Source organism: Channa argus, chromosome 10 (assembly GCF_033026475.1).
Source record: "Channa argus isolate prfri chromosome 10, Channa argus male v1.0, whole genome shotgun sequence".
In the NCBI taxonomy this organism is placed as follows: Eukaryota; Metazoa; Chordata; class Actinopteri; order Anabantiformes; family Channidae; genus Channa; species Channa argus.
Genome location: NC_090206.1, coordinates 13,540,274 through 13,552,897, shown reverse-complemented (window position 1 = coordinate 13,552,897; position 12,624 = coordinate 13,540,274). Strand labels below are relative to the sequence as shown.

At 40.3% G+C, this 12,624-nt stretch overlaps 1 protein-coding gene across 8 annotated transcripts in view; it reads right to left on the bottom strand.

Annotated features, from left to right (window-relative positions):
- LOC137133958 (protocadherin alpha-C2-like) overlaps positions 1 to 12,624 on the bottom strand; it is a 165,334-nt gene that overhangs the window by 139,909 nt on the left and 12,801 nt on the right. The window contains exon 1 of one of the 8 annotated variants that reach the window (XM_067518184.1): positions 10,166 to 12,556. The exons of 4 other annotated variants lie outside the window; for them this stretch is intronic. In XM_067518184.1, the coding sequence (XP_067374285.1) occupies positions 10,166 to 12,493 (2,328 nt within the window). In that variant the 5' untranslated portion in view covers positions 12,494 to 12,556. Of the gene's footprint in view, positions 1 to 206; positions 2,634 to 3,361; positions 5,885 to 6,146; positions 8,557 to 10,165; positions 12,557 to 12,624 lie in introns of those variants that run through there. 3 more of the 8 variants (XM_067518178.1, XM_067518173.1, XM_067518182.1) reach the window with 3 other exon arrangements.

The window sequence follows — 12,624 nt, the reverse complement described above, 5'->3', positions numbered from 1 at the left end:
ACGTTGCAAACAACGGTGCGAGCTAAGTCCAAAATTACAACCATCTGACAAAGCCAACAAAATCAATCAACACAATTAGCACAATGTCATCTGTCTCACTTTTAACCAAATACGATTTAAACAAAATTGATTAAAACAAAACAAATCAACAATTATGTCATAACGTCAAAAAATGAGCCCACACATGGCACATACTTAAAACTTACCTCTGTGGATGTCCTTCTATCAGGCAGCACCAGAGTATTTGCACTGCTCCCCGGGACTATAGTAGATCCTATGCTCATCCTGGGTCCAACTAACATGTACCGTTTGTCTCCTGATCTGTACTGGATGCTGTGACACAGTGTCCCATCATAATTTGTCTCTTGTAGATATTTAGAAGTATAGTCTGTGGACTTTGAACACTGCATTGCAATTAACACAATGATACTGATGAGAAAAAGTACAGAAACTGAGCCCAAAGTTATCATCAGATAAAATGCTACATTGTCCTCCTCGTCAACTTTAGTTGCACTTTTAACATCAGAAGCAGCAGAAGCCTCTTTAGGCTCCACGACTTTAACAACCACAGTAGCTGATGCTGAGAGTGAAACGTTCCCATTGTCTTTTACCAGTATGAGCAGTTTATGCTCAGCCTCGTCTGTCTCAGTGAATGAACGAAGTGTTCTGATCTGTCCTGTATATCGGTCCAAAGCAAAGAGACTGTGGTCAGTAACCTGTTGCAGTGAAAAGAGTAACCAGCCGTTATATCCTATATCAGCGTCATAGGCTCTGACTTTGGTCACCAAGTGTCCTGCGTTGACATTGCGGGGAACCTCCTCCACACCTTCAGCAGAACCGTTGGAGCTGACTGGATACAGGATGACTGGAGCGTTGTCGTTCTGATCCAGAATGAACACGTTCACTGTGACGTTGCTGCTTAATGAAGGAGTTCCAGAATCTGTGGCAACAACTTGGAACTGGAAAGTTTTCAGAGTTTCAAAGTCGAAACTTTTTAGCGCTGATACTTTTCCAGTATCTGAATTAATATTTAGGAAAGATGACACATCATTTTCAGTGCCCCCTCTAAGAATGTGATATGAAATGGCAGCATTTTCATTCACATCTATGTCTGTTGCTCTTACAGTGAATACCGAGGCTCCCGCGAGGTTATTTTCTATCAGGTAAAACCGTAATGGATTTTGATCAAAATATGGTCTATTGTCATTTATATCCGATATTTTAACTTTCAGAATTTTCAAAGTAGATAAAGAAGGCTCGCCACAATCCGAGGCTTTTATTGGTATTTCATACTGAGACACCTCTTCTCGATCTAAAATTTCTTTAGTCACAACTGAATATATGTTTTCCTTATATGAAGGCTTTAATTCAAAAGGTACGTCTGCGGTTAACTGTAAAATTATTTTTCCATTGACACCAGAGTCTTTATCCGTCACACTAATGAGTGAAATAACAGTGCCAAGTTTGGCATCTTCGGGCACTGTTTCTGACAATGATGTCACTTCTATTTCTGGTTGATTATCATTAACGTCTTTGATCTTCACTATGACCCTACACCTTCCAACTAATGGAGGCTGGCCTTTATCAGATGCCTGGACGTCTAATTTATAAATATCTGATTCCTCAAAATCTAGTGATTCTTTCAGTTTAATTTGTCCACTCAAACTATCCAATTCGAATATGTCGTAGACTTTACGTCCTAATGTTTTGCTCAGAGTGTATTCTATTTTTCCATTAGACCCTTCATCTGGATCTGTTGCATTCACCTTTACAACAACATTACCAACTGGGACGTTTTCTTGAATTTCAATTTGGTAAATCTCTTGACTAAACATTGGACGATTATCGTTACTGTCCAGAACAATAATGGAAACATTTAATGTTCCTGATCTTTGAGGTTTGCCCCCATCAACTGCTGTAACAAATAGCTGGTGTTTTTTCATCTGCTCTCTGTCCAAAGACTTCTTCAGCACTAAAAATGGGATTTTTTCCTCATCGCTTTGACTAATATCTATATCAAAGTAATCGTTTGACGTTACAGCATATGTGCGGATAGAGTTAGTTCCAGCGTCAGGATCACGGGCCGCGTGTAGTTGGAATCTCGTTCCCGGTGATGAATGCTCCGCTATTTCAAATGTCTGCTCCTTTTCATAAAAAGTAGGGGAGTGATCATTTACATCGGTAACATCTATAACGACGTGATGCATTTCGAGTGGGTTTTCAACAAGGATTTTCAGCTCCATAAGGCACGCTCCACTTCCCTGGCAAAGCTCTTCTCTGTCGATTTTCTTCCGGACGTGTAAGGCACCATTGTCTGGATTTACCTCGAAAAAAACGTCCTTGGATCCAGACACAATACGGAACCGACGATCAACTAAAGAGGTCTTATCAAGCCCTAGATCCTTGGCAACATTTCCAATAACGGTTCTTTCTTTCACCTCCTCCGGCACAGAGTATCTCAAATCAGCCAAAGCTTGTTTATCGAGAAAAAGCAGTAAGGAAAAATAAATAATATACCAATAACAGTCACTCGATTGTCCTTTGCGACCCATAGCTATTATTTACCATTGACACACAGGACCCTTTCTTTCAAATGCTCCGATTTTTATACCCGACCACTAAACAATTTCATTCGGCTCCGTCTTTTATAGTATCTAATGTACAGTTTCCTATGTGGCACAAACAATAGCTCTGTTAGGGGAGGGATGGTCTTCTATTTGGCGTGGTTGATGTTATAGTGACACCAAGAGGACAACATTGTACATAATTGTAAATCAACTATCAGAAAAAAATTATGAAACAATGGTACTTTCAAAAACCCTAAACTATAAAATACCAATATGTCTTACACCTTAACAGCAGAATCTGCTGCGTTTTAATTTTAATTTTTATTTTTTGTGAAGAAATGTTGATAGATAGATAGATAGATAGACAACAGACAACAGATCTCATTAAGCATTAAGAGTTGAGCCTCAGTGCGTCAGTCTGTTCGCAAAATACTCAACATGGAGTGTTTTGCTGGATACCAACAGCTGTGTGCATCAATTGCAACATGAAACCAGCTGCATGACACGGGAAATTTGAAGAAACCGAACTTTGTGCAGATACTCAGACGCAGTGCAGCTGTATCCGGGCAATAGCCATTCGGAATTATTTTGTTTCCTCAAGAAACCGAAGCACAAATTTCACTTTTACTCCCAGACCTGGATGAATAATAAACTAAAAGGAGAAAAATGCTGATCTTCTTGGTTTTCCTGTTAACACTAAAGTCTGTGAGAACTGAAACAAAATACATATAAATTTATCTAGGATACTGTGACACTTGTTGTAGCAGAAAGCGTCAAACTTAGCAATGTCTTACCTCTGTAGATGGTCTCCTTCTATCGGGAACCACCAGTGTGTTAGCATGGCTCCCCGGGACTATAGTAGATCCTATGCTCATTCTGGGTCCAACTAACATGTACCGTTTGTCTCCTGATCTGTACTGGATGCTGTGACACAGCGTTCCATCATAATTTGTCTCTTTTAGATATTTAGAAGTATAGTCTGTGGACTTTGAACACTGCATTGCAATTAACACAATGATACTGATGAGAAAAAGTACAGAAACTGAGCCCAAAGTTATCATCAGATAAAATGCAACATTGTCCTCCTCGTCAACTTTAGTTGCACTTTTAACATCAGAAGCAGCAAAAGCCTCTTTAGGCTCCACGACTTTAACAACCACAGTAGCTGTTGCTGAGAGTGAAACGTTCCCATTGTCTTTTACCAGTATGACCAGTTTATGTTCAGCCTCGTCTGTCTCAGTGAATGAACGAAGTGTTCTGATCTGTCCTGTATATCGGTCCAAAGCAAAGAGACTGTGGTCAGTAACTTGCTGCAGTGAAAAGAGTAACCAGCCGTTATATCCTATATCAGCGTCATAGGCTCTGACTTTAGTCACCAAGTGTCCTGCATTGACATTGCGGGGAACCTCCTCCACACCTTCAGCAGAACCGTTGGAGCTGACTGGATACAGGATGACTGGAGTGTTGTCGTTCTGATCCAGAATGAACACGTTCACTGTGACGTTGCTGCTTAGTGACGGAGTTCCAGAATCTGTGGCAACAACTTGGAACTGGAAGGTTTTCAGAGTTTCAAAGTCGAAACTTTTTAGCGCCGTAATGTCTCCGTTGTCCGGATTAATGTTTAGAAATGAAGTCACTTTACTCTCTTCGCTTCCGTCTCTCAGAATATTATAGGTAATAAGCGCATTATCTCCGTCATCACGGTCAGACGCAATCACAGAAAATACAGATACTCCCGGAGAGTTATTCTCAGCGACATAAAAATTATATCGCCTGACTGAAAACTCTGGATTATTGTCATTCACGTCGGATACAACTACTCTTAATGTTTTCTCAGATGTTAAGACTGGTTCACCTGCATCGTTCGCAATTACTGTAACATCATAAATTGATTTGTTTTCCCTGTCAAGCTGTGACTTAGTCACAAGAGCGCACATGTTGTCCTGTATTGAAGGCGTTAGTGTGAAAGGAGCATCACCTTTTACAAAGCTTATGATTTTTCCGTTTACTCCAGAGTCTAAATCTGTAATGCTAATGAGTGCTACTGTAGTTCCCGGCCTGGAGTCCTCTGAAATTGTGTTAGACAGCGACGTTACTTCAATTACAGGTGTATTGTCATTAATGTCTTTAATATTTACCGTGACGCTTTTGTCTGTTCTCAGTGGCACCACACCGCTATCAGATGCTTGAATATCTATCTCATAGCTGTCATCCAATTCATAATCTAACTGTCCTATCATAGTTATTTCACCAGTAATTGGATCAACATTAAACAGCTCCCGCACCTTACTATTCACATTACCGAAGGAATAGGTAATTTCTCCATTTAAACCTTCGTCAATATCTGTAGCGTTTAGTTGTATGACTGTTGTGCCAATTGGCGAATCTTCGGTGATGGTTACAGAATAAGCATCTTTTGTAAAAACTGGAGCATTGTCATTTATGTCTAAAACCTCTATAAATATCTCCATAGTGCCTGATTTGGGGGGTTTACCTCCATCCAAGGCTGTAAGAACTAATTTATAGCTGCTAGAGGTTTCTCTGTCTAATGGACTTTGCAGTTGTAAAATTGGTACTTTACCATCTTTTCCGCGATCTTTAACTTCTAGCCGGAAGTTGTTATTTGAACTTAGTTTATATTGTTGAATGGAATTCTCTGCGCCATCGGGATCGAAAGCAGGATGTAACTGAAACCTTGTTCCCGGCAAGGTAGACTCTGAAATCTCAAGCCTTTTTTTGTTCTCGGGGAAAGCTGGGATATGGTCATTTACGTCTAACACTTCCACTGCAACATAATGGATCTCCAGTGGGTTCTCTAACACGGTTTTAATGTTTATTAAGCATACACTGGTCCGCTGGCAAATTTCCTCGCGGTCAATATTACGATACACATATAAAACCCCATCATTTTGATTTAGCTGGAAAAGGGGTTCGGTCGAGCCCGAAACAATACGAAATCCCCTTGTTTTTAATATATTTACATCAATACCCAGATCCTTTGCTATATTTCCAACAGAAGTTCCTTCTTTCATCTCTTCTGATATAGAATATCGAATTTTTCCTGATGCTTTTCCGAAAACCAGCGCCAGAGCCAACATGAAGGCGACCCATTTACATCCTGGTTGACCTGGGTCTTGTCCGCTTTGTTCCATTGTCTGATGCAAATTGGTGATTCCGCCAAATGCAGAGTGATCTAAACACGGTTTGTATCCAGCAAAGAAAGATGATATGTCATGCAATGCGCTCGGTTCCCATGGGTGAAAAAGTCGTTAAGAAATTACTGTTCAGAGATGATGTCTGCACCTCGAGAATAATTCAGCGGTGCACTGAATCATACTGTGTATAGTCGACAGTGTCAGGAGTATTTCTTGTTGTTTAGTGACACCGTGCGATACTATCACAAAACTGATTATTTTCAACTGATATGCTGAATATTTTCCATCCAAACACGTCATTTAGATTGCTGTAAGGTTGGGGGATTAGCTATTTTGCATTACAACCTGTAAAATTCTAACTTAACACGTTGCCCTTGCAGTTGCAAATCTCCGTTCAGAAACCACAAGAATAAAGTTGTCTTACCTCTTCAGCTGTGCGTCTCCTGTCTGGAAGCACTAGTGTGTTCGCATGACTTCCCGGGACTATAGTAGATCCTACGCTCATTCTGGGTCCAACTAACATGTACCGTTTGTCTCCAGCTCTGTACTGGATGCTGTGACACAGTGTCCCATCATAATTTGTCTCTTGTAGATATTTAGAAGTATAGTCTGTGGACTTTGAACACTGCATTGCAATTAACACAATGATACTGATGAGAAAAAGTACAGAAACTGAGCCCAAAGTTATCATCAGATAAAATGCAACATTGTCCTCCTCGTCAACTTTAGTTGCACTTTTAACATCAGAAGCAGCAAAAGCCTCTTTAGGCTCCACGACTTTAACAACCACAGTAGCTGTTGCTGAGAGTGAAACGTTCCCATTGTCTTTTACCAGTATGAGCAGTTTATGCTCAGCCTCGTCTGTCTCAGTGAATGAACGAAGTGTTCTGATCTGTCCTGTATATCGGTCCAAAGCAAAGAGACTGTGGTCAGTAACTTGCTGCAGTGAAAAGAGTAACCAGCCGTTATATCCTATATCAGCGTCATAGGCTCTGACTTTAGTCACCAAGTGTCCTGCGTTGACATTGCGGGGAACCTCCTCCACACCTTCAGCAGAACCGTTGGAGCTGACTGGATACAGGATGACTGGAGCGTTGTCGTTTTGATCCAGAATGAACACGTTCACTGTGACGTTGCTGCTTAGTGACGGAGTTCCAGAATCTGTGGCAACGACTTGGAACTGGAAAGTTTTTAGAGTTTCAAAGTCGAAACTCTTCAGCGCTGATATTTCTCCGTTTTCTGAATTGATGTTGAGGAAAGCCATTATGCCATTTTGATTCCCTTCTTTAATAATATGGTAAGAAACTGCTGCGTTGTCATTTAGGTCACTGTCTGTTGCGCTTACAGAAAATAGTGACTTTCCAGCAACATTATTTTCTTCAAGATAAAATTCTAAAGTGGTTTTTATGAATTGGGGTCTGTTGTCGTTTATGTCCGAGATCTGAATGCTTAGGGTTGTAAAAGTGGATAAGGGAGGCTCACCACAATCTGTAGCTTTTATTGTTATTTCATAATGTGGTAGATTTTCTCGATCCAAAATTCCCTTTGTGACAACTGAGTATGTGTTTTCCTTATAGGATGGTTTCAATTCAAAAGGTACGTCACTGATTATTTGTGAAAAAACTTTTCCATTGACCCCCGAGTCTTTGTCTGTCACACTGAGTAGTGAAATTACTGTGCCGGCCTTCGCGTCCTCAAACACTGCTTTTGACAGTGATGTTATTTCCATTTCGGGTGGATTGTCGTTGACATCTATTATCTTTATAATGACTCTACACTCACCTGTTAAAGGAGGTTGTCCTCTATCTGACGCCTCAACGTCCAATTCATATGCGTCGTATTCTTCATAGTCCACTACTCCTTTTACTCTAATTTCGCCATTTAGTTTGTCCAGTTCAAACGTGTCAGAAACTTTCTGCCGCAATGTTTTTCCAAAGCTGTATTCAACTTCTCCGTTTGTGTCCTTGTCCAGATCCGTCGCATTCATTCTAAACACCAGAGTACCAAGAGGAATGTTTTCTTGTATGGAAATTTGGTACAGCTCCTGACTAAATATTGGGCGATTGTCATTACTGTCCAGAACAATAATAGAAACATTTAGCATGTCTGATCTTTGAGGTTTACCTCCGTCAACTGCTGTAACCAGCAATGTGTGCTTGTCCTTTTGTTCTCTGTCTAATGTTTTTTTCAGCACTAAAAATGGTACCTTACCTGCATCACTTTGTCGGAAGCTTATTTCAAAATAATCATTTCCCGACAAAGTATACGTACGAATCGAATTTATTCCAGCATCCGGGTCACGAGCAGTGTGCAATTGAAATCGCCTTCCTGGCAATGTATGTTCAGCTATTTCAAACGTCTGCTGTTTTTCAGGAAAACTGGGGGAATGGTCATTTACATCAATGATTTCTACAACTACATAATGTATTTCCAGTGGATTTTCAACAAGGATTTTTAGCTCCATTAGGCACGGACCGCTGCCTTGACAGAGATCCTCTCTGTCGATATGATCATGCACGTACAATGCCCCATTATTCTGGTTTACTTCAAAAACAGCATCTTTACGTCCAGACACCACACGGAAACGTCGATCCATCAAAGTACCGATGTCAAGCCCTAGATCCTTTGCAGCATTTCCAACAACTCTTCCTCCTTCAACCTCCTCTGGAACAGAGTATCTTATTTGAGCTAAAGACTGTTTTCCCTGAAGCAGCGACAGAGTCACATAAAAAACAATCCAGGAGAAGTGTATCGTTTGAACTGTTCTATCGGTCCCCATAGTTATCCAGTAACACGTAAACACTAATGAGCTTATTAGTTCAACTAAAAATATATTATTTTATGTCAAATCATACAACAGCGCCCATCGGGTGGTTATCTGCGCTTTACTCAGCACGAAACAAAAGCCTTATAAGGGGAGGAACAAAGTGATCCATGCTTTTCAGATATAGTAGTGACACCCACAGGCAAATAATGAAACATAAAGTTGACTACCTGTAGTTTTGGCTATAAAAAAAGAAACGGATGGAAAATGAAAACATTTGATTCGCCCGGTACAGCACTTAACTCATTTGACAAGTCAGAGACTGATGTCTTGCACTTATACTGAGGCTCATTATGGTAATTTCCTCACCTCCAATAAGATAAAAAGATTTTGCAAATAATTATTTTGAATACATAATTTTTTTGACAGAGCATTTTAGTTTATTTAGTTTTTCAACTTAATTAAGTTGCTATCCATATAGCTAGGCAGTCAAAAGGAAACGACATAACCAGTAAAAAGTTTGCTTACAGACCCCTGAGGGATTTCAGTTGTTTTTCGGAACTATAGAAGAAGCTATACAAACTCTGTACTACTGGCAGCGTAAAATAGTAGCATCAAATGAACAAACAGAGTTCAGCATCACTGAAAACTAAACAAAATGTGACCTGCTGGCAAACCCGTTGCATTCAACATCCCCAACAAAAGTGTGAGGGCAGTGAATTCAAACAGGTTAGAGCCCAAACACATATATTGTTATTTAACCCCATTTTATCTTAGTTCATATTCTACACTGTTCTTTTGGCACATTTGATTTGCTAGTTTACCTTATTTTGAGACATCTGCACTTCAGTCTGCTGCACACAGACAACATTGAGCTTTTATAAGTGTTGTTACCGATATTCGCCACAAGAGGGAGACGCCCTTTAGCGAGCGTTTCTGTCGGGAGTGTACAGGCAGCGCCGACACACTGTGCGCTGAGACGAGACACGAGACAGAACGATGTTAACAACAGTGTACTGTTTGTCTGTAATTTTGCAGGTAAGCTGACGAGATATTGAATAGAGGATTAAAGTTTCATATAAAGCAGAGGTTGATGAGTAAAGTGGGAAAGTTGGCCGTTTGCTCCCACTCAGTGTGCGTTGGCACGAGTTAGATGTTAGCAATGACAAGGTAGCAGTTAAGCTAACTCGGCCATTGGGATTAGGACCCTGTACGGTACATTTGAATGAGAAACATCTAAATTGCATTACATGTAATTGTAAAGATGTCAGGTATAAAGACTGAAGTTGTAGTAGTACTGTTTCATTATTGGTGCCAAACATTTATTATAATTGTTACGAATATGTGTTAAATATGCTCAGGTCGGGTGTGTACAGGCAGCGCCGACACACTGTGCGCTGAGACGAGACACGAGACAGAACGATGTTAACAACAGTGTACTGTTTGTCTGTAATTTTGCAGTAAAGAGAGAGAAACCACAAGATCCTGTCTGCGTGTTTTGTCAAGTGTGCTACAAAAGGAACAATGTAACATGGGAAAATGCTGAAAATTGAACACTAAAAAGCCACCGTTAATTTTATTTTCCAAAACCCCACTTCTTTATTTTTGAATTTAAATGGCGAACTTGTGTTAAATACGAAAATTATGCTCTAGTCATTAGCTTCATGAGTTTGTCTTACCTGTTCAGGTGGCTGTCTCCTGTCAGGAAGTACAAGTGTATTCGCATGGCTGCCTGGGACTATAGTAGATCCTATGCTCATCCTGGGTCCAACTAACATGTACCGTTTGTCCCCAGATCTGTACTGGATGCTGTGACACAGTGTTCCATCATAATTTTGCTCTTGTAGATATTTAGAAGTATAGTCTGTGGACTTTGAACACTGCATTGCAATTAACACAATGATACTGATGAGAAAAAGTACAGAAACTGAGCCCAAAGTTATCATCAGATAAAATGCAACATTGTCCTCCTCGTCAACTTTAGTTGCACTTTTAACATCAGAAGTAGCAAAAGCCTCTTTAGGCTCCACGACTTTAACAACCACAGTAGCTGTTGCTGAGAGTGAAACGTTCCCATTGTCTTTTACCAGTATGAGCAGTTTATGCTCAGCCTCGTCTGTCTCAGTGAATGAACGAAGTGTTCTGATCTGTCCTGTATATCGGTCCAAAGCAAAGAGACTGTGGTCAGTAACTTGCTGCAGTGAAAATAGTAACCAGCCGTTATATCCTATATCAGCGTCATAGGCTCTGACTTTAGTCACCAAGTGTCCTGCGTTGACATTGCGGGGAACCTCCTCCACACCTTCAGCAGAACCGTTGGAGCTGACTGGATACAGGATGACTGGAGCGTTGTCGTTCTGATCCAGAATGAACACGTTCACTGTGACGTTGCTGCTTAGTGACGGAGTTCCAGAATCTGTGGCAACAACTTGGAACTGGAAAGTTTTCAGAGTTTCAAAGTCGAAACTCTTCAGTGCCATAATTTGACCGTTATCAGGATTTATATTCAGAAAAGAGGCCATATCATTATGACCGTCTTCCCCCCTTAATATGCGATATGACACTGCAGCATTGTCAGATAAATCTTTATCAAACGCACTCAAAGAAAATATTGATGCACCGGGATCATTGTTTTCTGTCAAATATAATTCCAGAGGATTTTTTGAGAACTCCGGTATGTTATCGTTCACATCTGAGACCTCAATACTCAGACTTTTTAAAGTGGAAAGAGGGGGGTCACCGCAGTCTGTAGCTTTTATTGAAATATCATAATGTGAAACAGTTTCTCGATCCAGTGTTTCTTTCGTCACCAATGAATACATATTTTCTTTGAACGATGGCTTTAATTCAAATGGCAAATTTTCTGTCAAACTGCATATGACTTTCCCATTCAGACCAGAATCGATGTCTGTCACACTAATTAGAGAAATAACGGTCCCGTGTTTTGAATCCTCTGTGATTGTGCTTGATAACGATGTCACCTCTATCTCTGGTTTATTGTCATTAACATCTTGAATCTTTATTATGACTCTACAATCTGTTGTAAACGGAGGCTGGCCTTTGTCTGAAGCTTGGATGTCTAACTTAAAAACATCAGCTGTCTCATAGTCAATTATTCCGTTAACTCGAATTTCTCCCGCATTTCTGTCCAGGCTGAATAGTTTTAACACGTTGGAATTAATGTCACCACCGAAGGCATACTCGACTGCCCCATTAGTGCCCTCATCGAGATCCGTTGCATCGACTTTTATTACCATCGTAGCTAAAGCAGCATTTTCTTTTAGTATAGCAGAGTAAACCTCTCTGGAAAAAATAGGTCTGTTATCATTGTTATCAAGAACCCTTATAGTAAGATTTAAAGTTGCTGATTTTTGCGGTGTCCCACCGTCTATGGCGGTTAACACTAAGCTGTGGTTTGTTTTCTGTTCTCTGTCTAGGTTTTTCTGGAGTACTAAGAAGGGGATTTTATCCTCTCCCCTGTCTCGAATTTCAAGATGAAAATGATCGTTCTGACTAAGTTTATAGCGCTGGACCGAATTAATTCCAACATCTGGATCACGTGCACCTGGCAACTGAAATCGTGATCCTGGTGTTGTCGTTTCTGGTATTTCTATTACCTTTTCTTTCTCCACAAAACTTGGTACATGGTCGTTAGTATCCGTTATTTCCACAGTGACATAATGAATTTCAAGTGGGTTTTCAAGAACCATTTTAAAATCTATTAAACATTCGTTTCGATCACACATCTGTTCTCGGTCGAGATTTTTGTGTACGTACAAAACACCATTGTTGGGGTTTACCTCAAAGAGCGCATCCTGAGCTCCAGACACAATCCGAAATCGTCTGTTAATCAAGGTACTAACATCCAGGCCCAAATCTTTGGCAACATTTCCAATAATTTCTCCCACTTTAACTTCCTCTGGAGTCGAGTATTTTATTTGAGCTAAAATCAGCTCATTGAGGCAGAACAGCAGAGAGAAAAGCAGAGTACGGGGACAAGACATCATTCCTCCTCTTTATCCTTTGTCTCTTTCACTGTAATCAGTTGAAAATATTATCCAAAAATAGCTTAAATTTCAAGTACCTCCATTTGTCGCCGAAAATATATTTCTGAAAAGCACGTTCATTTGTTTGTGGT